Raw genomic sequence first — 26,781 nt, 5'->3', positions numbered from 1 at the left:
GTGGGGCGGTGTTGCTCGTTTTCGAGTCTAGGCGCTCGAGCTCGAGACAGGAGACAGGTGTGCACAGTACGAGTTCAGTTTTTCATGTTTGACAGACGTAATGGACAAACACGGAGGACACCTGAGAGCGCCGAGGAAGAGCTCTGTGTGTCACCCTCAGCAGGTCCTGCCAGGATAAAGCCACTCTTCGCTTCGAGGCCAGATCAGATTAAACACTGAAATTGTTGTTATAATATGATTGAGAATGTGTTCAGGCCCCAGTGATGTGTGTGAGTAGGGTGGCAGCCAGGGACGGATTTTGGCGTTCATAGGCCCTGGGCACTTTCACTCCGAAATGTGCAAAACGAGGGGTAAACGCCAATTGAATGACGTCGATTGACGTGATGCACTTTAAACTCTTCTCATGCTAAACCACGTGATTGATTGAGCGAGTCGAACGACCATCACTTCGATACTTCTAGAAGAGCCGCTAGATAGCGTGTGATTATTGATTGGGAGCACCTAGAGTCGATCGCAAGCCTGTTGTTTCAGCTAATTTTTCGCTAGTCACTAGAGTTTCCCTCCTTCGTAGGCCCTAAAAAGTTCCTAGCCCCTAGGCACTGTGCCTACGGTGCCTAATGGGAAATCTAGCACTGGTGGCAGTGTGCTGCAAAACATCTTTATTTTTGTAAGCATGCATATGCTTCACCTAGCTCTGTACATTTTAACATCCTCCACAGTATTCCTAACATTCAAACACAAATCACAACATACAGTAAATTCACTCGCTTGCACTACCATGATAAAATGCCCCAATACTGACTGCCCTGGGATGGAAAAGGTTGAGAAACACAGGTCTAGATCATGGCTAAGGTTCAAGAAAAAATGGAATATATTGTTCTGTTCTGTTAGGCTATGACTGGGTTAGGCCCACACATAGTGTATTTTCACAAAGTCTGTATGTACAGTCTGTAAGATCAGAAGCAGACGTTTTCCCTCCCGGTCCTTTGCTGCTCCAATTAACTTGATAAACACAGTCTGAGAAGAAGAGGACCTTCTGAAATAACCACCTCAATAAGGGAAAAGACAGTACAGGCATCCCACTGCATTTTCCAGTGACTAAAAAAGCCGCAGAACAGTAGAACCTTACTTAGGATTGAATCCTGCTGAGAGGAGATATGCTGCACAGTCCTCTGTGGGGCTTTTTTCTCCTTCTGGGGCTTCATCCCTTTTTTAATCGAAAGATTTCTCACAAAAAAAAAACACAGGACATTTGTTTGCCCGCTGCTCTCTATCGCTCTCTCGCACACACGCTTGCGGGCTGTATACAGGTCCAGCTGTGTGCATCTCATTTCCTAGCCCAGTGGAAAGCTTGTCTAAGTGATGGAACATGCCGCACGAGGCTTCATCATGAGATTCGGTTCCACATTCAGAGGAATAGTCAGTTATTGATAACATACTCTTCATAAAGCATTTTGCGTTGAAATGTATTAATTCGGCAGTCATGTGGAATAGTTCAGTGTTATTCATCTCATCTTTGGACTTTCCCATGTTTGGTGTCCGTGTACCCTGAGTTTCTGGTACAGACAGCTTTACAGTTGTCAGTCAAAAGTAATTGAACAATATTACAATTAGATTACATACTGTAATTGTGACAGTGGCCCAGAGCTACAGGGTTTTAAAATACCCTATGAAGACAACAGATACAGGACTATCTATTATCAGGCGCTGGGCTATGTGCACTCCAAAAACATTGTGTCAAAAAGCCAGATAATATTATTTTCTTCAGTCGTGCCCTAGGTCATGAATCACCGTGGTTACTGTGATAACACTGAATCACATGTAATTTCTGCTGTGAATCGTGATAACAAGGTGTGTCATGGAAACGTCCTGGGACTGCGACACTAATTCAGGTTTTGGAGATCCTAGCTTGTGTAGATGGGTTTGTACGCGAGGCGTTTTAAGAAAAATGTTGCCTGATACACAGCAGCATTATCACCTTGTAACGGGTCTAGTCAGATCACGGGCCAGTGGGGGTGGCACCCCACTGAAGACCATGAAGTCACTCCTGTAAATGGAACTGATGGACCTGTAGGTGGTGCTCTTCCCACCGCGCCAGGATTTCCCAAACTAATGCCCTTGTATGATGGCCGGAGACAGTGTGCTGTAGAAGGTGGCCTTCAAATGAAACATGAAAACCAAGGTGCTGGAGGCTTATGATTCCTGTTTCACTGGTGTTTCTGAAGAAGTACACTGGGATTACTTTGTCAGTGCCTTTGAGGATTTTGAATGCCCAGATAGTGTCCCAATCCTAATACAGAGTCACAGGGGAGCCAGAGCCTATCCCAGCAAGCAATGTTTGCAGGCAGGATTCAAACCGGATGGGGCGCCAGTCCAATCGCAGGGCAAACACAGATACCGACATGCACGCACTCCCACCATGGCCAGTTTACCCAGAAGCCAGTTAACCTTTTTGGACTGTGGAAGGAAACCCACACGACACTGGGGAGAACATACAGACTCCACGCAGACAGCACCCCAGGTCTGGAATCGAAACCCGAGCCTGCAAGCCCGCAGTGCCACCGTGACACTCCAAGTAAATACCAGGCTGTATTGCGTCTTGTGTCATCATTGTGTCAGTCCTTTATCAAAATAAAGGAATAAAAAAAGGACAGCATTTTTTATGAATAGCACAGGTTGTCTTGTATTCCCTGAAAAGAACTCTTGCTTACTTATTAGAACATAAGAAGATTTGTGTGGCATTTTGAACCTCTGTTGGGTACTCAGTAGCTCCTATAATTAATCTGCAAGTCACGGCAAGTTATCCATTAGTTTAAAAGATGTTTATTTCCTACTTTTATTTTGTTTTCTTTCTTCTCACACTAGACTTCAGTGGCATCTTGATTGAGCTGACTGTTGTTCATATTAATCATTGTGGAAGCTTTATTTTTAGGCATTGTTTAGTGTTTGGAAAATGTCAGCAAGTGTACGAGAGAGTCCTTAGAGGTTTTGTGATATTAGATACGTGCCTGAAACGTTGCATGCTGTCCAGTATGTAACCATGGCAACCACACCCAAACTGTTGTCATTACTTATGAAATGACATCTAAGTGAGACTTAGTTCGTAGTTTGTGGAAAAACACTCCTTAAAGCTCAATTTAAAGTTAAAGGGAAACCATCCTGTTTTTAAGAAAAAACAAGTACACGTGTGTTTTCTCAACAGTGGTGCCAAATTGGTTTGGTACATGGAGCCAGTCACTTTAACTTGATATTTTTCTATGTATTTTCTTTTAACTCTCTGTTTTCCAAAGTAAATATATCTGACAACTGGACAGACCTAGATTTAGATCTGCTAATATGTAAGGTGGATGTACAGACTGGTTCTCAGTTTGTAGACTGAAATGCACAACTGTTTGAACATAGTATCCTACCTTTTATTTCACAGTAGGTTATTAATAGAGTGTGTCCAGTCAGTACGTCATACCTTGTTGTAGTGTGGTAGCTGTCCATCTGCAGGGTCTGATGCATTACAGAGGGAGGTGTGATGTGACCAAGGTGGACAGTTCCACTATTTTTCAGCCTGGCAGGGTGCTGTTGCATTTTTGCAACTTTTGCCTCTCCGCGCACTGTGCAAACATGAGACGGGGCTTACTTTCCCTTTCATCGCTTTGTTCGTGCACATTATTTTCCACTGCTGTGGCAGAAGACATTTTGGATTTTCCCGGATCAGTCAATCAGATCAATAACGAAATATAATGTCTAGGATGGTTTGGGACAGCATCAGATTCCAGTGCAAGCAGGTGCTGCTGAAGAAGCGCTGTTTGTATGGGCAAAACCCAGTCATGTGATGATTGAAAGTGCTAAAAAGTAATGATGAGGGTCTGTAATCAGTGCAATAGAACGATGAACTGAATAAGGGATTGGTTACAGTCTTGCCTTTCACCTTGCAATAAATAAGACCTTTATAAATGTATCACTTCAAAAAAAGTCTCATCACTATAAGCTGCCACAAGCAGGTTATTTTTCAGTGTTGCAAAGAAGACAGTTTTTCATGTACTGTACATGTCCAGCTCCTGAAGGACTGTTACTTGTCACTGACTTGTCACAACGAAAAAATGACCAAGAATTACATAAGTACAGTGACAGTACAAATGAGAGGAGGCCTTTTAGCCCATCTAACCCATTTGTTGCTGTAGTTTGAAGTCGTTATTATTTAATTGCTTCAGACTTTACCTATTACCTTTGATTTCGCTCCAGAAAATGACATTCACATTCAGCAACACTATGAGTTCTTGGTCAGACTGACAAACATATAGCAGTAAGAAATAAAAGCACCTCTGAAAATGTATTTTAAAAAGAGAAATATCTGATGAAAGATTTATGTTTAGCTTTTAAGTTTAGGGACTGTAAATAACTTCATAAATGTGTAACAAGCAAGTCAATAACAATTAAATATGTATAATAAAGCGTTTGTATGTGAGAAAAATCTGACTTTTCTTGCACTTAGTAGTAGAAGCCAGGTTACTTGCTTCAGGTTAAGCTCTGACCTAAAGTGATACCATTTTTTGTCTCTGTTTTAAAATACTATTAAAACAACTATTACTGTCAAAACAATGTTTCAAGGTCAGTTTTCTTCAACTGTATTTTAAGAGAAGGCTAAGGCTGGTTGAAAGGATGAAATTGGCATCGATGGACAGGTGTATTTCAAAATATGAGAGTTTTCCCTCAAATATCAGTTTTAACTCAGGACGAGATAATAGAAATTGAACCTTTATTCAGAGGGTAACAATTCAGGCCGGGCTGTGTGTTATGGTTTCTCCTTGATTTCATTACTTTAACTAGTTACTGCTCCACTGCAATAATTTAGAATTAAATTGATTTCCGCCTCCTACTACGTTGAATTAACCCAGTTTCTTCAAATAGGTCTGAAAATAATCTAATTTGGCCTTGCTCACGTTAACCACTTCTTCAGTGTCTTTCGGGAACAAAGGGGATGGCAATGACCTACATTTTGTTTAATTTTATTTATCAGAAGTAAATGATCCCATAGTATTTCCTAGTTCTTTGATTTGGTTTTAAAGCTAAAAGCGGTGTAGTACAAAATAAGGTCACAAACACCGTGTTTGCCTTTTCTCAGAACTGACCCAAGGTCAGGATCTCTACCTCAATATGTGAATTAACATCCAGCCTTACAGTTATACAAGACTGAAATGGTGACATGACTGGTTTAGAAAATGAACTTTTGCAAGCTGAGCCCAGAATTATACAGGGGAAGAGAGCTGATAAATCGTTATGTACCAGAGGAAAGGTGGACAATATTCGTACAATATGAACAATGTCTTTTTCCCAGCTGAGGGAGAGTGCCGTTAAGATTTAATTGAAGGCATATATAGTCCAGAAAGGGAGACGGGGGAGGGTGGCTTTATTCAGGGTTTTTTGTAATAAACATTTGGGAAAAATGATGTCAACCAAATTGCCCTCCGTCTCTGCTGGACCTACATTTAATCTTCCATTATGTCACTTCCTGAAATACTATTTAAAAAAATCAGTCAGACCCTCTCTTTCACATTTTCATTTTCTCCTCATTCACCTCATTGCTCATTGCTTAATTTTACCCCACATGGGGGTCCTGCCTTCCTCATACAGCCAGCGGGTTAAGTCAGAGCTCTGTATGCCTGACTTTTGCAATGACGTTTACCATAAAGCAAAGTGTCATTCTTCTTCCTGAAGTGAAGATTCTCTGCAGAGAAAACTTAAAAGATTTGGGATCTGAGCTGTAGTTCCGCTGGATTTTGGAAAGCTCCAAATCTCACTGAGCTTTGTTTGTCTTTGTACCCATTTGTACAGGAACGCAAGTCCAGCTGGAGTTGTGCTAACATCTGTGGTAGCTGCAGCCTACAAGATTGCCATTATGTTTGAAGGGTAAGTGTGTTCCCTTGTTTTTATGGCATTAATGCTTTTTTTAATGCCATTTCAGACATGTTGTACCACCTTCTGTAACAACTAGCTTAGAGCACCACAGAAGTACAACACTGCCAAAACTGCAGACATCTGCAGTGAGGTTGAGGCACGCACTGTTCGCAATCCACCTGGAAATTGCAGTTACACATATTTTTGCACGAGGTAACCTGGTTTATTTATGGGTTAAAGCTCCTTGCTCCCTGATATGTCACATCCCTTGGGGGGAAAATGAAATGTTGCCTTAATAATCGACTTGCACTGCATGCGACAGAAACTTCTGATGGGAAAACTTTCAAAGAATGGTCATTATGTTTATTTTACAGTTTTTGTTTCGGAAAGAAAATAGCAATAAAGTTATATATTGGCCCGTTTTGAACAACACAAAAGAGCAATTTACTGCCTAATGATTATGCCGCTAAATGTCGTTGAGTTTCACAGAAAAGCAGCAATTTTTAAAACTGGAAAGGCGTGGTTTAACGTTAAAAGACATTTCACTTCTTGTGACCTACTGTAGTGATGGACGCCGAGTTTCATTTAGACTGTTGTCTGCATCAGTAATATCACATCTTAACATGGTATAGGATGTTATATCTGTGTTGCGTGGCAGGGCTATTTATTTTAGAGCTCTAGACTTAGCAGGGGACATTTGAAGATGTCTCAAGACATCGCTGTTTCGTATTGCTACAGGATGAATGAAAGCACGCTGAGCTACTGTCTACTGGCTCTGCTTCTATAATTGTGTTTGAAAAATGACCTACTTCCATATTTCACAAATAGAATTGAAGAATTGGAACTCTTTTACCACAACAACAACAAAAAAAATAGCCTTCACCTCAGGTTAACAATATACTCGTGACTCAGCAAAATAATTGGTAGAAATTTCATTTTGGAAGTACAGTGTGATGAAACAAAGCAGACACAAACAGATGTGCGTCTCATACCTTGGCCTTTTTCATTAGCTGGGTCTGTTGCTACCACTCATGCAGGATCCTGTTCCATTTTCTACACTGCCTTATGCGATTCAGGGTAGCTGGGGAGCTGGAGCTCATCCCCGCAAACAACAGGTGCAAGTCAGGATGCACCCTGGTCCCAAGTCCATCGCAGGGCACACACAGACACACTCACACCAGGGCCAATTTTACGAAAGCCAAAGGACCTACCAGTATGTCTTTGGACTGTGGGAGGAAGCTAAAGAACTTCCCACCCAAACGCAGGGAGAACATACAAACTCCACACAGATACATTCTCCACGAATTGAACCCAGGGTCCAAGCACTGTGAGGCAGCAGTGCTAACCCACTGCTCCACTGTCTCACCCAAACTCAGGGGTTCCCAACCTTTTTTGTCAGCTGAACCCCTTCAACCTAAATTATTTGCCTCAAGTACCCCCTTGAGATTTTAACTAAATCAAACCTTTCAATAAATGTAGATAAATGCTACAGCAGCCCTCTAAACATGCTTCTTTTTACTTGGTAAACTATTAATATAACTACTGTTGTTTTTCTTATTCTTACATTGTTATTTATTAATAGGACTATTTAACAACCACAAACACTATATACCTGTATATATTTTTCAAATTGAATTAGTTTGACATTGACGTTTCCATCACAATCTCACAAACCCCCTGCAGTACCGTTACGAAACCATAGGGGCTCTTCAACCCCTGATTGGGAACCCCTGCCCTGACTGAATACATGCCTTGCTTAATTCCACAATGATTTTCAATCTTTAAGCTCTATGCCTAACTGAGCAGGATGCTGACATTATAACAGAGGTGTGGGCATTGTAGGGGAAATCTGCACCTTTCCAGTACATTTTGGGGAGGGGTTCTAAAATGACAGAGCTCAGCCTCTTCTGCCACAGAGAAACGTGTAGTATCTGAGAAGCCAAGGACCTGGCAAGAGTCTCAACTAAAGCTTAGCTGGTATTATATACTAGTGCAGAGCAGAAGTCTGCAGCCCAGGTAATGGGTTATACAGTAGTGTAGCACAGAGGTCTGCAGCTCAGGTTATGGGTTATACAGTAGTGCAGTGCAGAGGCCTGCAGCTCAGGTAATGGGTCATACAGTAGACCATCAGGTTCCAAAGCTTTTGAAAAAAAGGATTGTGATCGCTTAAGCAGGGGAAATGCTACTTTGCTCAATTATGTAATTGAGATCATTTTGAACATAAATATGAATGCTCTGCAGCGCACAAGGATTGGAGTTGACTTTTTTCGGAAAAATCCTTATTATTTGATTATATCCCAAAGGATTCTAAGTGATTTACACAAAGGAGGGGGTCTTACTTCATCCCCCGTTGAAGTGTAGGATTAGTGTGTAATTCTGCACCAGCATCCCAATTGCACAGTAGATCAGCTGGGTGAATGATTAGGGTTAGATCAGTAGGTGAATGATTGAGAAATTGCTTCATAGTAAGGAGGAAGTTTGAGAGGGCCAAAGTTTACCATCCCAGAATGGAATGGTTTTGTCATACTGTGGAAGACTGATTTTCTTGGATGAGATCCTTGGATCAATGAACTGCTTCACCAAATGGGCTAGATGGGGCGTATGGTCTCCTCTTTTCTAAGTTTGGGCAGGAAACATCTTCTGTATTCTCACTGTCAGTGCTAGGTGGTGTTTTATGACAGAGCAGTCAAGACCACAGCTTAATGTCTCATCCAAAAGATGCCACCTCCTATACTCCTGCCATCGTGAGGTACTGTATGATTTGGAAATTATGGTCCAAACTGAAAAGCGCCACCTACTGGTCCACAAATACCTGGTTGTCGTTGGAGGTCTCCCTTCACAGTACTGACCAGAACCGATCTTCTGATGGTCCTCTGAGGTCAGGCTACAAGATGCTTGCAGGTCTTATTGACAATACCTTTTGTGATGCAGTCTGGAAGCAAGTATAATAAATACAGTAAATAAATTGTATGCTCCGTTTACCTCCATTTTGTGGGAGAGACTTCCTTTTACTGTCAAATTGAGGAATGGACTCTGACCGCCAATCGATAGCCTATTGAAAATGGTGCAGGTACACTCACACAGGGACCAACCCCCTGCGGTTCTGGGCCTGGTAAATATTGGATTTGTCAAACAAGCACTCCACTGGGATAAACAAAACGGTCCTCCTCAGAACTGGTGACTGGTACAGGCTGGTCCACTGAGGCCTCAGCTGCTTTATGGTGCCTATTTGTCTGTTTATTTTCTTGTATTTGCAGACCTTTCACGGAAGAGATCTATCGGCAGAGAATCTCATCCGAGAAGAACAAATGAGTACATCTGTGTTTGTGCAAGGATTAGGGAAGTCTCACTGAACAAATGACCCAGGACCCATGAGATAGGAAGATGGCTCTGGACTGAACACTTCACTGACTTTACTGGGGTGCATTGCATCTGATATCCTCCTCCCTGTGGACCACAGTATACCAGCATGAAAGTATTGATAAATAAAAACATATGGATAACAGATGAGGTTGAAAATTATTTCCAACCCCCTTTTTAATTCTTTTTTTCTCATGCTGTTTAGGGTAAAAATGTAAATTTAATGAGACCATAACTATATTTCTGTCTATACTGCCAGGATGATGTACTGTAATTACATATCCCATAGAGGTGCGTAATCTACTGTATATACAATTTTGTCCATGTTAAACTTTACAGAGTTAAATATGGAGCCTACTGTATTAAAATTAATATCTATATGGTGGGAGTTTCACCTTACACTTGGTGTAGGTAGCAGCCTTCCCTGTAAGTGTTGTTTCGGGCTCTGCGTGAAGCATCACACCAAGCCTCCAGCATGTTTGTGACTGCTCCTTTTTTGTGCTTGGTATTGTGCTTCATTCCTCTCTGTCGGGACTCGGGATTTAAGACAGAATGGCTTTGTTTGATCGTGTGTGTCAAACCTGAATCCTCTATCCACACGTTATGATTTGTTTTTGAAACAGACAAAGGGAAAAGTAAGAAGCAGGTCTGTGAATGTGTGATTTGAAAATGCGATTGTACATTGTGCTTTGGGAATTTGTCATTTTGTTTTTCATTCAAAATAAAAAAATAATGACTTATTGTTAAGAATTTGGCAGCACATGTCTAAGTACTGTATGTGTTGTATTCCTTTGATTTGCTTTTAGGTATAACTTATGTCTTTGCTGTAGCTAGCTTGCATATGCAAGTCTGTAAAGCAGGCTTGTATACAGCCTAGGTAATGATGACTTTGCACCAGAGTCTGTATTTTTAAGGGCAGAGGTATGTGCCTTATTGAGCCCAGCAAAACTGAATCAGTTTAGCCTGTCTTTCTTGTCAAATCCTGTTTACTACCATGATTCTGCTGACATTGCTGAAAGCTGTCAGGATTCAGATCCACAATGGGTAGGTTAAGGTTACTCAAGAACTATACATTATAGCAGGATAAATAACTTGGGAAGAATTTCTGCTAAACTGTGTGTGACATGACAGTAATTTTAAGCCTTGACCTCGAGTCACTGAAATTAATAGGAACCAATTAGGAAAACTACAAATTACAATTACAATACTTGGGGTTAAACAGAACGCTACCCCAGAGTGATGAACAAACTCAGCATTCTTAATACAGGTTATTAAATCATGGTCTCCTAAATCAAATTGTGGTTTCAGAAAACAGTGCAATTAAGTTTATTGGGTCAGTACATTATAGAATGATCTGCTGATGGCTTAGTACACCAAAGGTATTTTAAAAAATCACAGTGATTTCTGTTTTATACTGTTAAGCAGAGCTACAGAATGATCCAAAATACTACTGTATATCAAGAAATCTGTATTCTGGAGTGCATTTATGCTGCAGGTCAGCTGTTGTCTGCAGTAGTAGCTGAAATTAAGCCTTTCTAACAGGTCTTTATGGTTGACATGTTCAAAGTCAGTTTTGGCTTGAACAATGAGATAAATAAGTTGAAAGCGGTCGTATGCTCTCAGTTCTCCCCTTTTACACCCAATGACCCTCACTAAGATGGATGGAGATAAATTATTTGTTCAATCTCTGCTGCTACTGTAAACTTGTGAAACATTTAGATAATGCCACCTCACTTTAGGTTTACAGTCATGAATTCTATTTTGTATTCCGGCAATGAAGAGCTGAGAAAATATATATTCTTAAAAAAGCAAACGCGTGTAAAATATTAACCCCAGATGTTTATTCTGCAACCTTGAATGTTTCTGATCTGTATATAGTGATTCAGATAGCCATTCTCTATGATAAAACTGTCTCTGATACCAGGAGGTACCTGACTGGTACATTTCTCTTCATCTTTATGTTCCACTGTTACTGCCAAAATGTGGTTATTACTGTATCATGTAACCGCATGTTGTTTGAAATCATACTGTCAAATTACTGTATGATTTATACAATTTTAAATTATTGTAAAGCCAACAAAAAACCCAATTGCCAATTATGTTGCTAATTGAAAACAGCTTGTTCCATACTCCTGCTACACTTTGTGTAAGGAAATGGCCCTTGCACTTCACTCGGATGGATGGAAATCACCATTTGTAACTACTGTATCTGAAATGAATTTAGATGTAATTAGCTCCTCCATCATCATAATCCCCAGTTGCGAAGACATCTTGACATATTTCTCCTCAGTAGTCCTGAACGAGACAGCTTATCCTCCTGTTTGATGGCTGGTGTTTGCTCGTAAGTGCTGATCTGGGCTTTGGTTGAGCTGGGCCCCTTGTGCCATTTCATTTCTAAATATGTCATGTAAGTGACCTTTAATTTTGTTCACCTGCTGTGCTGCTTTTTCTTTCCATTTAAAAAGCCTTCTTGATTTTTTTCAGCTCTTCCATTTCACATTCAATCCTAAAATGCATTACGTCACTGAATCTAAATCTGAATCTTGCTGATCTATTTTTTGAATCCTTTTTTTTTTCCGCCATAGCAACCAGATAAAGTTGACTCAAAGAAAAATGTTAAGAATGATTAGAAAGGAGGCCTAGATGTTATTCAGATGTTTTGACAAAACGACTGTTGAGGGGGGAATCTTCTTTAATAGCTGTTCTTTCCCTCCCTTCTATCTCAAAATCTTCTAGGTCAAACTCTTAAAAATAGTACTTGTTAAAAATATAAATCTAAACAAGATCTTTCAGATTCTTGAAAAAATAAAACCATGCCTTTCATTTGAGTTAAACATTTGTAGTTTTATCTCAGATTTTCAGCCTTCGTTAGACCCAAACCTTCCCATGCAGGTGCCATTGTGACAGACTGCTAACATGTAAAATGACTTTTTTCTGATGGGGACTGACCATTCAGTTCATCTAGTCTGACCACCACCGATCAGTACTGTGTCTGATGCCGTAACAGCTCCATTTAAGCATGTGGGCGACCTGAACGTTTTTTTCAATGCACTTAGTGCTTTAATGATCCTCTGCCTGAAGGAAGTGTTTCCTATATTCAATGCAAGATCTGTGCGTGTTTGTGCGTGTTTGTGTCTGTGTGTGCCCTGTGATGGACTAGTGTCCCATCCCCTCCTGCCTTGAGCCTGTTGCTTGCCAGGTTAGGCTCCATCTCCTCCACAACTCTCTACTGGATAAAGCAGTGAGGAAATGGATGGATGGGAAGATCTGCTCAACAGGTTTCCATTTGCCTCATGCCTGCTGATCTTGGCTGATTGTCCACTGATTGTATTAATAAAAAAAAACAAGTGTACATATATTAATGAAATTGCAGGGGAAGCCACACTGTGTGTTTTGGATTACTCATAATTATATTTCCATTGTTTGTCAAGCCCAGTTTAAGGCGGAGAAGAGGTGTGATTTGAATAGCTGGCTTTATTGGGGTAGCGCACTTGGCCGAGGAGAACGACAACCCAGTCTGTCAGAACACCCACCCCCATTTAATGAGGAATGAGCCAGGGAGCTGCTGCAAGGGTGAAAATGGGGTGTAGGGAGGGATGCGAAACCACATTGCATGCAGGTGATGAAGAACCAGGATGTATTACGTGTAGTTAGGCAGAAGTGGGCGAGATTAGGGTTTTGGCCTCCTGAACTTTTGTTTGAAACATCATCAGGCTGCTAGATAGAATTAGATCACACGCTTGTTGCTGGCTTAGACTTATCATGGACAGAGTCCAGTTCTGGTTCTGTAACATGTAGAGCAATGTCCCAGGGCTAAAAACACAACCATTCCATGTCATTCTCCCATGTTTTCAAAGCATTTTTTCTGCTGCTAGACAGGAGGACCACCGCCTACTCTCATTTCTGGCTTTGGCATTACGAGAAGTATTATTTTACTAGCAAGGTAGACTTTGTTAGTTAATAAGCATACATTGGGATGCTGGAAATCCATTGTGTATTTATTAGGCATTCATTTGGTTGATGCCTTTGTCCAAAGTGGCCTACCGTGAACACATTTGCGTAATGGTAAGAACAATTATTACAAATATTTGGATGAGTGCTGTACTAATTACTGTATATAGCATGATAAATTACAGAACAATCCTAAAGTAAAACTTGCAAGGATCGTCACAATCACAGTACAGATGTATGTAGATGAATAGGATGATGTGCACTGACAACATCTCCCTTTTTGTCTAGCAGATGTTCCACCGTTTTTCGCAGTGCAACGTGTTTCATTCAACCTCTTGTTTGTTACAGAAAGCACGAAGCACCTGAGTGATGCACCAACACAGCCTATGCAACACATCTACTTAACATCTGTGCACATCCAAAATACTTGCTTGAATCGACTGCTTTCTACTCCCGAGAATACAGGAAGCCACAACCAGTGAAAACTTTCTTTTGGTGCTGTGCTGAGATAAGCAGCCAGAGATTACGAAGGAAATATCATGCTTTGTTTTTCAGTCGTGCTTGTGATAAGCACCGTGTGGTTTCAGACTCGAGAACCGAAGCAAGGGGAAAGATCGATGCGCGCGCTGGACGTTGCACCGTGAATTTGCTTGAACTGATATAGAAGTCGGCCACATTCGGGTTGTCAGAGGTCATTGAACGGCTGGTTTTGACCTTAAAATGACCTTGTTTCTCTCCTGGCTACTCTTATTCCTGGATAATGCACAGCGACCTACAGAAGCTGCTTATGACTGCCCAGCTTGACTAAGCACAAGTGCAAAACGCGCGGTTACCTCATGACCTTGTTTCACTCGGCATGTTAGACTGACAAAACAAGTTGGGAAACTAAAATTTCAAGGTCATTTTTTTTTCTGCTTGTTTGATTAGGCAGCTACTCGCACCCCTTGCAAAACCCCAAGGTTCCACTTAATTTCTTTGTTTAACTCTTGTTGTATTTAAAAATTTAAAATAATAATAATAATAATAACCGGGGTTAACAGCAGTTAAACTACTCAAAATCAAATATATAGGCATGTTGTTTAATAATATCAAAGAAAAAAAATGGTTACTATTGTACAGTAGGTGATAAAGAGAGTTGCTAAATATTATTTTTTATACATGGAATATCTATCCATAATAATAATTATAATTATTTGTAACAGCTGATTAAGATCATTGGGTCAATTAGATACTAAAGACTAAATCTGCAACTAAATTACCATCTTCTGCTTGTCACTTTTCTGAATTTATTCTAAGTAAATAGTTTTACTATTGTATCTGGTTATTGTCAAGTCTTTTCAAGGGCTGTTAATGAACAAATTCTAATAGAGCTGGATTCAAATTCAAGATGTTGGAAAAGGTCAAGCAGAAGGATGTAATCTGCTACAATTAAGAGATTTTCCCCTAATGTGATCTAAGCAATTTTCCCCAACTGCTTGTTTTGTGAAGACTATACAAGATATAATAACAGTTTTTGTTATTTCTCATACTTTTTGGCTCTCTATTTGATTCAATGAACACCTCCTAGGCTGTTTTACAGGCATTTTTGCAATAATTAAGTTAGTGTTATGTGAAAGGCTCCATTTTTCTTCCTGTTAAGTTCAGGAAACTGGTCAATGGGTTTTGATCGTTCAGTAATCATGACAGTGTGGTAGAAATCATTTTGACCTTTCTTATATTAACATCTTCCTAACTTTATCAACTGTATGCTGAAGACTTGTTTAATTGTATTTTACATAATAATGGCAAATTCAAGTTCTGCCAGGGTTATAAATTACTTAAATCAATGTCTATTAGTAATATATAATTATTATATTATATCTAAAATAAAGATACGCATCAGTTTTCATTGACATTGGAGTGATTTCAGAGCCAAATCCAAACGTGACAATTTTACTTTCTTTTTCTTTTTTTTCCCTGCAATTTAACTCCATGGAATTCAGCATGGATCAAGATCCACAGTTTAGGTTCTGCATTTTTACCTGCCAAGATGCAAGTCAAATTAACAAAAGAGATTTTTTTTTACCAGTCAGTAATCCAGTGCTTTTAATTCTAACAATCAAGTCTGAAATATTTTTGCTCCAGAGGAAGTTAATGATTGCTCAAATAAAAGTGTGGGCTCAAACCTCACTGGATTTGGTTTCGGTAGAATTTCTTTACACCCGTAAACCAGAAAGCTGAGAACTCACTCCTCTTTTGTTATCTTTACTGAATACACTTTAATGATCTGAAAGACGGTAATCGGTAACAAGGCACTTGTGCCAGATGATTCTTTGTAATTGTCTAGAAAGTGGAACGCTTTGAAAATCTTAATCGAGTGCTAATGATCAAAGGTACAGTATTAAAAAATAATAGCAATTGGTAATTGTAGGCAATGGATTTAAAACTTTGTTCACTGCAGTAACTGATGAAACGAGTGGAATTTTGTAATTGACCCTTTGTTCCATAATGCATCTGTCACATGCTTTACTTAATAACATCCTTTCTGCTTAAGTATCATTTGATTTTTTTGTCCCCAGCAATAGAGTTAAACTAGACGGCAATTGCTAAGGGGAGTGTAACAGTCAACAGCCTCAATTTATCTATTCATATTTTCAGCGATAAATGGCTGAATTCCAGACAATGAATCTATAAAAATGTTATTTTTAGAATTTCCTCACCAGAAAATGAATGGGGATGTAATAAAAGAGAAAAGTAATGAAACAGTATTGTTTTAAAGAAAAGATACAGGACGTGCTACCGAGCTCAGTAGTAATATCAATCATCTTTATTGCCATTTTCCTCCAGACTCTAATAATAACTTCACTAATTGGATCATGTTCTGCTATTTTAAGCCCATTATCCTTTACACTGAATCATCTCACTGTAAAAGCTATTTAGTAAAGTAAAAGGAAAAAGCAAGGAGAATAAGGCATTACATCTCTGGACGCCTTCATTTCATTAAGGTCAGCAGCTTCTTCTAGTAGTTTTTTTTTTGCAGCTCTTAAAGGACTGTCCTAATATGACATAGTGGTACACTGACTATTATTGGCACTGCTGTTATTCGTGCATGGTCAGAAGTTTAGACTTCTCCATTTTGTTGGCCTCTGTGTGGTATTACCCTATCCGACACACAGCTGGAGATCTGGCTCAAGAAATTCAGGACTAGGTCATCTTTTGTCTCAGGTGAAATTCGCTTTGACCTCAGTATATTAAGCTCCATGTAGTTTTGCTGCAGGCACAAATATGGTCAAATAGCAGCTCCATTGCTACAGAGGCATATAATAATAATAATAACAATAATAATTGCTCACACTTACTCGATATAGCACTTTTCTGGACACTCCACTCAAAGCGCTATACAGGTAATGGGGACACATCTGACACATTTTCCCCAGAATTCTTAGCAAGCGGCGGGTTTCAACAGTGCAAATTTTAAGCACCGTTTTAACCAACTGAGGTCAACATTTTTAAACAACATGTTCTCAATGGCTCCTGTTTCCTCTCACAGTTCAAAAACATACTGGTCGATTACTCTAGGGTGTGGTGGATCGGCTTCGGGGGAAAACTAGCCCTAGGTGTGAATCTATCCACGTCTGTGTGCACCCTGCAATGGACTGGCATCCAGTCCAGGGTTCAGTTAAGCTTATATGTCATCCTGTATGCACAAGGGCAATGAAATACTTATAGTGCAAGGCAGGCATACCCTGCCTTGTGCCAGTTGCTTGCCAGAATAGGCTCTGGCTTAATCACAACCCTGTGCTGGAAGAAGCAGTTAGAAAATGAATGGGTGACCTCTTAGGTGGCTAGCAGTGGTTAGCCGCACAGCTCTGGGGCCCTGGGTTCAACTCCAGACCCGGTTGTTAACTGTGTAGATGTTATATGTTCTCACTGTGTTCACAACATTGGGTAAAAGGCTAGGAAATGGAAAGAGGGATTCAGTCCTCTCTTTGCCATGAATACCTTTGAATTGGATAGAGGGGTAAAATATGTTGTTTTTTTTTGCTTGCAGTATCAGTGGATTTCTTATTACTGTTAAATGATCACACTTCAGCTCTTAAATGTTCTGCCAGCAAGTGAGGCAACACACCCTATCTTTTATAACAGACTCGTTTGTCTCTTTATTTTGGGTGGAGACAACTAATCAATCAGTGTAATTCATGTCAAATGATTGCACATGGATCTGTTTTAATTTCGCATTTATCAATTCCAATGAGAAGACAAAGTGTCCATGAAAAGTAGATTCCTTCTCAAAGAGACACTAATTTTGTTTTCGTAAGGTTCTTATTTTAATAAGCTCAAGTTTGACTAGAGATCTTTCGAATCAAAGGATACGCAGTGTTACATAATCCAGCCATTAAAAGTCGGCTTTTTTTCCACATCTCAAAAGGTTCTAGTATGTTACCTGCCATGCAACCCAAGAAACATTCATTTAAATCATGCTGGCTAATACAAAACTGAGAAAATGCTTTCAGCGCTTTCAGAAAAATAATGAGCTAGTTAGACCATAAACAAGCTGAGCACAGTGATTCTTCTATTGGCTGAAGGATTTTGCATTAAGTTAAATCTAGGATACCACTGGTTACAGGCAGCTGTGCTTATCCATCTTTCTTTTGATTAATGAGATTATATACCCAGGTGAGTGAAGAGAACCTGCTCACCTGTTGAATGTGTACATCTGGCACCAAAATGTAGTAGACAACGATACTTTATTTGCAGGGACATTACTGCAGTTTTTGTGGTGCACTCATCAAGTTCTGCTTTCTTTCATTACTGTATTCGTGAGCCCAAGCTACAGCTGTCCTTCACCTTCCACACAGCTCATTCTCATCAACAATGGCGACACCGACGAATCTGCCCACAGAGTAATAAACCAGTTTCTGACAATTAAATAAACCTATTGTGCTTTCATGTCCATAAACTGATTAGCAAAGCATGCGCAGAAGGACATAACAGAACTAAAACCATTTGGCATCTGAGTATGAAGCCATAAATCCGCAGTATATCTGACTGAGCAAATTGAATCCACTCTTTTATAAGTTTTGTGTTTTTGTCTTGTTGCTTTGAAGCCTTCCAATGTCAGCTAGATAGATGTAAGCCTTAATTTTTTTGTTGCATTGCTCGATTTGTTCCCTGGTTCCCTGGAAAGTGATCTTGTATAACTTACAGTAGCGGCAAGCTTGGGATAGCAGTGAGCATTTATGTCCAAGTTGTGCAATTACACTGGAAAAAAAACACCTAAAATCCACCACTTCTATCGAGGCGGATTTAACGGCAAAGGTTTCACAAAACACTTCATAGGAAATAGGACGAAAAAGCATTTAAAAAATACATTATGTGCAATGGAAGATGGCCATCACAGTGGCACAGTAGTTAGCATGGCTGCCTCTGAATGCTGGGGCCACGGGTTCAGCTCCTGGGGTGGAGTTTGCATGTTCTCCCCGGATTCGCATTGGTTTCCTCTGGGTGCTCCGGTTTTCTCCCACAGTCCAAAAACATGCTGGTAGGTTAATTGGCTTCTGGAGAAATTGGCCCTGGTGTGAGTGTGTGTGAGCTTGTGTGTGTGTCGGCGTGTGCCCTGAGATGGACTGGCGTCACAGCCAGAGTGTATCCTGCCTTGCGCCCCTTGCTTGCTGGGATAGCTCCAGCTCCCAGATTGGATAAAGTGGTTATAAAACGGAGGGGTACAGAAAATCAATCTGCATTCTGCTTTTTAAGAAAAAGCTTTGCAGAATAGTAAACAGATATAAACGTATTGCAGAAAGCACTTCAGGGGTAGTTGGAATCAAGATTTCAAAAACAAATACTGTTAGTTACACTGAACAAGAGAGAGAACCGGTCTGTGCTGTTTCACTGCGCTTAAGAAACGCCGTGGTTAGTACACAGGCCATGCTGCGAATAGCCATTTAAAAGAAAGGCAATACAAAACCAATCGCTGATTTAAGCTTAATTTTGTATTTTAATTTAAAAATGGAATGAGTGAAATGAAATACCGCTAAACAGACTTTCACATACAATACTCCAGAATGCATTTGCGCACCTGGAGCTAGTAACCACTCCTCAATACGTATGTATTTTGAACAGGAGCAACGCGATTAAATGCGCATCTCTGGGTGAGTTACTAGGTTTGCGTGTGTGAAACAGGCGAACAAAGCGACTATGATTTTGAATGTGCATTCTCAATCCAGGTACTTAGCACATGCATCGATAAGTTGGACTAAGAATCGCGTCATTTGGTTTCTTCTTAAAACTTGCTAAATTATTAATGAAATGTCTCCTAGCCACTGTTCCGTTTTTTCCAACATTACATGCGGTCTACCTTACACCCCCTTGAACGGGTAAAGTAATAGGTAGATCTGCCCGGTTTCCTATCGGATGCTAATACACAGAGGATAACCAATTACTGAAACGACAGAGGCAGATGATGGTACTGTAGCTTCTGTTGTAAAGTAAAAACCATCCAGGCATAAGAAATCAGCCTGCAACGGTCAGGGCAAAAGCGTCACTGTTTCTGCATAACAGACTATGGCCTCATGCTGACAGTTTTATGTATGGTTACAGAGGATCTGTGTCCCTTTGTGTAATGAACGACAACAAGTCACATACGGAACATGCATTACTGAAATATTCGTAGTGTTTTGCGCTTTTGTGTTCACAAAAGAAAAAATGCAAGCGACACTCATTGCGTCTTCACTGAATCTTTATTCAACTTACTGCAATTATATGCCGTGTCCTATACGTATGGGAAGCATTTATCATTAATTACATTTTTTCTGTAAATATGAAAGGCGTCAATACTGCGCACTACATCAATCTCTGTTCACTTCGGACGGGATACGGTCAGACGTCTCACTTCCACAACTGGCGAAAAGAGACGCGCAACCCCAGGCAAACATATCAGCGTGCATCAGAACTGAAACAAGCTCTTTCTAATTAGTGATCAGCAGCGTCACCTGTGAACTCCGCCGGAGGGACTGAGGAGGCTGTGGCGCTGAAAAGCAGGCTTACAGTTCCGTACTTTTACCTGGGTAACATAAATGGCTAAAGTCAAGTTTAATAACGTCCGTGCACGAAAAATGCCACAAAACGCGGAGACATTACATATTCACTTTAATTCTGAGTGCGCGGGTCGCAATCAAAAACTGGATTTTCACTATTTCCATTGAATTAATATACGCGTATAATTGTAAACATCGCTGTGCTAATTGCTGCATTTTTGCAGATTAACTTTTGACCGAAAGTAACTCTGCAACAACTATTTTTTTTCCAATACCCAAATCACGAGCGCCCTCTGTTGGGAAAATTTCAAACCGAGACGCACGCCTGGCTGTTTCGACCACAATACTGAGTCTTAACTGCTCACCGACCAAGAACAGAAACTCTCTTTGTCGAAATCCTAGCGAATCATACATACTGTATGTTGTGTCAGTTCATGCTTTTTCACTGAGCTATCGAGGATTTCTAACTGACATGAACCATTAGATCTGTACTAATGATTTCCTAAAATCATAAAGGGAAGGGAAAATTTAAGCCCTTTTCTCTCAAGACAGTTGTGTACAAAATGACAAATAATGATTCAGAAATCGTAAAATCTGGGAAGGTCAAAGTTCTTCTGGAGTCCTGCAAGTATCCTGCTGGATTTTTCAGAAATCATTCTACTTCTGCTTTAAAATATGTGCTATAGAGGCTGTATGACGTTTTAACAGATGTAGACTTTTTTTTTAATTGTTGCTGTGCGTTTGCGGGGGCGTATCGCCTTTAAAATGCAACAGTATAGCAAAGTATCAAAACGAAAGCGTGGTTCGCTCTTAAAAAGCTAAGAGTGTAATTAATGTTGGTCAATGAAATGCATACATTCTTTTTATGCTATACAAAACGAGAAAATGTGCTTCACTATCCTTACTGTTAACGACACAGTTCTTGGAACAATATTCTTGATGGGGAGTGGGCACGTTTATTGGCACAAATTATGTCGGTCAAGTATTACTACCAACCGAGCCCTGCCTGTCGCAAGTAGCATAACCATTTCGGAAAACAAAAGGGATCTTTTTGCGATATCCAAAACAGAAACAGGACATTTCACTACAAGATTCCGCTGCAGTTTCAGAAAAGAATTGCGTAAAAAAGCGAACCGAACACTGCAAAAGCAGAATAACAAGATCGTTCCCGAATGCTGGGTTTCCCGACTTCTGTGGCAGCGGTTCAGCGAGCATGAGACCTGAACTTGCAAAGTCTGACTTTGCAAAAACAGATCTTCGTTTCTCGCAAGCCCGTCCTCTAGCCTCTGATTTCCCGGTCTTCGTTTAGTCGTTAACCACGCGTATAGATAGGCAAACCATATTTGAAATATCTATTTTGTCATTTTCGCAGTTCTGATGATTTATAAACTAGTTCACTATGTAATTACATGTGGAGTACGTGTCTGTGGATTCGCCTTTGCCTTTCCGAAGCGAAATATTACACGAGTCTTTGCATTTCCTAGACATGGAAAGCTGCGCTTTTCTCCTGCGTTGTAGCGCACTACATTAAATCTTGTAAAGTGAGAGATATGGAGTCATTGTTATTACATTAATATCGGCGGTAGTCTTTGCATTTATTATGCCATACATCGGAACTAATTTTAAAGTGCCTAAATGTTTTAAAGAACCCGTTTCATACCATTTTTTCCAAACCTAAACCTTCGTTATGCGCGAGGCGGACTAAAGAGGATGAATTCACGATGGTTTAGCTTTTGTTTTGAAGCGATTTTTGTTTTAAAAAAACAACTAAATCCACGTAATTTCTCAGCAGCCGACCTCAATTAATGCACAACTAAAGTTTCGGAAGGCGCTGCTGAACGCAACGTCTCTGCGTACATGAGCAGTCCAAAGTTCAAGCTTTGGAAACAATGTTACAAATATTAACGAAATGGCACGCCTCCCAGTTTGTGCGTTTTAAAGAAATATAGAGTTGCGGTAATTTTAAAGAAAATTAAGAAAAGGCGACAACTTGTCTTCGGCTCCCGTTTCTGCTCGTGTTCCTTTAGGAACTAAGATCTCATGTTCCCAGTATTTCAGAGACTGACGCAAAATCAGGCACCTGCTAGTTTTCTTTTTTCGCTTTGCTTTTCGAGGCGCTGCGTAGGTGATGACGACTCGTAGAGGAGGGGTCGCCTTTTCCCAATATAAAGGCGGCAGCTCAAGGCTTCGAACTCAGAACAGCTACAGTGCTGAACCGGGTTTGAGAAGAAGTCCGCAAGGCAAGACGGTGCTTTGGTCTAGCCGCTGAAAACGACCTGGGCGAAAACCTCGCAACCATGATTAAGAAAATGACACCCTCAGAGAACGAGTTTGACATCCCGGCCAAGAACTGCTACAGGATGGTGATTCTGGGCTCCACTAAAGTTGGCAAAACGTCCATCATCTCCCGTTTTCTGAACGGGAGGTTTGATGACCAGTACACGCCGACCATTGAAGACTTTCACAGGAAATTTTACAGCATCAGGGGAGACGCTTATCAGCTGGATATTTTAGACACCTCTGGAAATCATCCTTTCCCGGCTATGAGGCGCCTGTCCATACTCACAGGTAAATTGAATTTCATTTGTAGGTAGTGCGTTAACCATTTAGAATTGGGGAGGTAGCTGCATGACTGAAAGGGATATTTGCAAGCAGCTTTTCTCTTCCTGTCTGTGCAAACGCGAGGGAAAAAAAAACAACTTTTTAACAAGTTATCAGATGTAAAAGCTACTTTTGCTAGCCAAAGCACACCCTGGTAAAACGCCCAGAACTAGATGCAAACTGCTGTGTGTTGCACAGTTGGCTCCCAGCGAATGAGACTTAAATCTTGTGTGTCTGTTTTCCTCAGGTGACGTCTTCATCCTGGTGTTCAGCCTGGACAACAAGGACTCCTTCGAGGAAGTCCAGCGTCTGAAACAGCAAATATTTGAGACCAAGTCCTGCTTGAAAAACAAGACCAAGGAGAACGTGGACGTGCCGCTGGTCATCTGCGGAAACAAAGGTGACCGGGAGCTGTACCGGGAGGTGCAACGGGAAGACATCGACCAGCTCATTGCCGGGGACGACAAATGCGCCTACTTCGAGATCTCGGCCAAGAAGAACACCAACGTGGACAAAATGTTCCGGACTCTCTTCGTCATGGCCAAGCTGCCGCACGAAATGAGCCCCGACCTCCACCGCAAGGTCTCGGTGCAGTACTGCGACATGCTCCACCGCAAGTCCATCAAAAACAAGAAGTTCAAAGACGGGGACGTCTACGGCATAGTCGCTCCCTTTGCCCGGCGCCCAAGCGTGCACAGTGACTTGATGTACATTAAAGAGAAAGCTATCGGCGGCGGCCAGGGGAAGGATAAAGAAAGGTGCATCATCAGCTAAATACTGCCAACGGGAGAACGGGAGAACCCGAGACGAAGTTAAACTCACACCGAGTGGGTCTGATGACTGGCCCCTCAGAAAGTTTGTTCTGATAACCGGTGTTAGAGGTGGCGCTCAGAGAGCGGGGCTCATCCAGGTAGTTTCCAGTTTCTCTCGGCGGCAACCTGTCCTCAATCGTGACACTTGTAAGAGACTCGGAGCGCTTGTGTTGTATGAGCTGGGCAGACTTCTATACAGAACACCTTTCCCCCCCCATGAGTGTCAGGGCGCTAAATGTGATGTGGTCAACAAAAACCCTGAGATTTCTTTTGAGAGAAAACACAACAACGCGCTGTTATACACGTGTTCATCTTTTAAATCTTACCGTACTGGTACAGCAGGTTAAAAAAAAAAAAACTTCAGGGTGGTGTGCAATTTGTAAAAAAACCGATTGTTTACAGTTTGTTATAAATGATTTATAACTTAAAACAGCACTTGAATGTTGCAACAAGAACAAATTTTGTGAATGTCTATTTATTCTTATATGTCAATGTCATTTTATAAAGAAAAATAAAAGATCTTAAAACTATTTGTTATCTTCTGGCTCTTTCCCCTCTCCTCTAAGCTTGCAGTACTTTTACTTCTCAACTACAAAACTATATGGTGCTCACATGTACTCAAATGAGTATTCCTTACAATGCACTAAAAACAGGGCAGCAGAGTGGCACAGTGGCCTTGCAGCACTAGCGCTCTGGGTTCAATTCTGGACTTGGGGTGCTGTCTGTGTTCACATGGGTTTTCCCCCCCAGAGGTATATTTGTAATTGGCTTCTGGTGCGAGTGTGTGCGTGCTCACGTCTGTGTGTGTCCCGGGATGCGCCCACTGTTTGCCAAGATAGGCTCCAACTGGAAAATGGATGGGCGCATTGAACCCCAGATAAGAAAAGGTCAAATCTGTTAGGTCTCTCAACTCTTACCTGTAAAGCTGCAGATTCATACTCGAGGTAGGGCACTGGTGATGTTGCCTTGAGCGAAGTAGTTCATACAGGTGCGTCAAACTGTCCTGCCGCATTTTGAATTATGTACAAATACAAGCCATTCAAAGGAAACGGATAATACTGACGGCTATTAACACAACCCTTTTGAATCATATGGACTTCCCAACTGTTCCACCCTACGGAAACAGAATATACTGGCATTTGTTTTATCGGCTAGCAGTACAAGTTCAGAATCGAAGTCGGGTGAATTTTGACTTTAAATGCCTCAGACCTGAACAGGGACAGCAAGTAGCCTCTTATTCCACTGCACATCAATAAGAGTGCAGCAGATTTCAGCTCCAGCCATCGCATATGTCTGATAGAACAGGGTTTACAGTTAATTACACTTACCAAGTTTATGAAGAATATCAAACAATTATCCTATCCTAACATGGGGCACCCTTGTTGTGAAAGGTGGTATATAAAATACATTGAATTGAACAATAAACTATTTTGAAAATAATCCAATTGGTTCAGGCAGACATCTGTTAAAAGTATCAAGAGTGATTTAAATGAAGCAATTGACAAGTTATCCCCAATTAACACAAATTGTATTTTCAATATGCTCCGGACAGGCAGATAAATCATGTAAATGTTAACGTGCAACAAATTTTAAAAAATGCTACAATGCAAACTACCTCTATCAAATGAAATATACTACAGGAGTGACCAAGTGAAAGAAAGAGGAATTCTGTTGCCGAGCGTGAAGAACTGAATACTTCATCAAAACTGCATTAATGAATCTAAACTTGCAGTCTTATCAAGTACAGTATGTTCGATATCCCTAAGAGACCGTAGGCTTTGCTAACATAAGTAGGGTACTGAATATGTATCTTATACGGTAAGAATTACTCAATACGCCTGAATAAAAACCTGCAGACACACCAACCTGTTACAGAGTATACTTTTCTCAGCTATGTGATATTTTGGCTTTTTTATAATACTTAGCCCATGCTATCTTTAAAATTGCAGCCAGATTTCAGACAATAGGTACAGTATGTACAAAAGCAACATGAAGACAGTTAAACCTCTTCTCTTCCTGTGGACTGCTGAAGATACAAGGAATGGTTCCCTCTGGTTGAAGCTCTCTTTGAAATTACAAATATACGTCTTACACCTCCTGCCTAAACTTTAATTTACATGAAACCTTTAACAAGATATTACTGATAAGCAGAATTTAATAAACTGCCTTATTAAACAAAGTTTGAATCAGTTACCCGATGAGTAATTATCTGAAAACGCTGCATATGAAAATGAATCAAATGTGCAAACATTGTAAATCAGTCTTTCTTGTTCAAATATACTCGGCAATAAATACAAAAGTAAAAAAAAAAAGTCAAACATCACCACGTGTTATTATAGATGAAAAACATAAACCAAAGGCCTATCCCTCCTAAATATTATAACAGCTCATCCGACAACTTATTAACTAATAAAAATGCATCTCAACCGAACGATTCGAGAACAGCAGTCTTTTGCTCAAGCCTCTTCCCAACCCAATCACTTCCAGATCGCTGCAGAGCTGTGTCCAAGTCAAGCGAGTTACCTTTAAAAAACAAGGCTGTCTTTCTCCATGTGATTTTGAAACGGGTCTTTCCACAAGCATCCCTCACAGGCAGCATCTACAGTGGAGGTCTTTAAAGGCGACCAGCCCTCTCTAGGGTTTGGGGATGTCAAACATACACAGGCTCTTGTACTTCTGCAGCAGCTGGTTCTTGGTGCGTACCTGCTCCCTAAGGTTCTGCAGTTGCTGTTGCTGCTGTTCGGGACTCAGGCTGATTCCAGGCATAGCCAAAATCTGCTCCCTGGCCTCCTGGATCTTCATCTTGAGTTTGTTCAGTTCCTGGTGGACATCTTGGCTGTCCTTGTCCATACTATCAAACATAAAGACAAGAATACCAGAATGCCCAATTATTTCAAACCCTATTATGTCACTCTTTGAAATAATAATAATAATAATAATAATAATAATAATAATAATAATAAATTCTTTTTATAAGAGCAATAAAAAACAATGCAATAGAACACACTTAAAACACAACAGAAGCAATAACCAAAAAATGCCCAATAAATTGACCCAGTAAAAGCAAGAGTAAAACTCTACATTAAAAGCTACATTTTAAAGTGAGTTTAAGAATGTCACCTGCCACAGGATCTCTAATGGATTTGGGCAAG

General features: G+C 40.5%; 3 protein-coding genes across 7 annotated transcripts in view; 2 read left to right on the top strand and 1 right to left on the bottom strand.

Moving 5' to 3' along the window:
• pemt (phosphatidylethanolamine N-methyltransferase) overlaps positions 1-9,999 on the top strand; it is a 64,822-nt gene extending 54,823 nt beyond the window's left edge. For both annotated transcript variants that reach the window (XM_088612203.1, XM_088612202.1), the window contains exons 6-7: positions 5,827-5,901; positions 9,147-9,999. In XM_088612203.1, coding sequence (XP_088468329.1) covers positions 5,827-5,901; positions 9,147-9,201 — 130 coding nt within the window. In that variant the 3' untranslated portion in view covers positions 9,202-9,999. The remainder of the gene's footprint in view (positions 1-5,826; positions 5,902-9,146) is intronic.
• med9 (mediator complex subunit 9) overlaps positions 1-26,781 on the bottom strand; it is a 64,308-nt gene that overhangs the window by 36,374 nt on the left and 1,153 nt on the right. For 3 of the 4 annotated variants that reach the window (XM_088612204.1, XM_088612206.1, XM_088612205.1), the window contains exon 2: positions 26,333-26,480. In XM_088612204.1, coding sequence (XP_088468330.1) covers positions 26,333-26,480 — 148 coding nt within the window. Of the gene's footprint in view, positions 1-25,135; positions 25,264-25,479; positions 26,481-26,781 lie in introns of those variants that run through there. The other variant, XR_015928241.1, reaches the window with a different exon arrangement.
• Positions 22,402-24,155, top strand: rasd1 (RAS, dexamethasone-induced 1). Its single transcript, XM_088612199.1, has 2 exons — positions 22,402-22,784; positions 23,065-24,155. Exons 1-2 carry the CDS (start codon positions 22,514-22,516, stop codon positions 23,589-23,591), a joined length of 798 nt encoding a protein of 265 aa, XP_088468325.1. The 5' UTR covers positions 22,402-22,513; the 3' UTR covers positions 23,592-24,155.

This window comes from Lepisosteus platostomus, chromosome 19 (genome assembly GCF_059453375.1).
Source record: "Lepisosteus platostomus isolate fLepPlt1 chromosome 19, fLepPlt1.hap1, whole genome shotgun sequence".
Lineage (NCBI taxonomy): Eukaryota > Metazoa > Chordata > Actinopteri > Semionotiformes > Lepisosteidae > Lepisosteus > Lepisosteus platostomus.
Note: the sequence above shows the minus strand (reverse complement) of the source record. Positions and strands in the feature narration are given on the sequence as shown.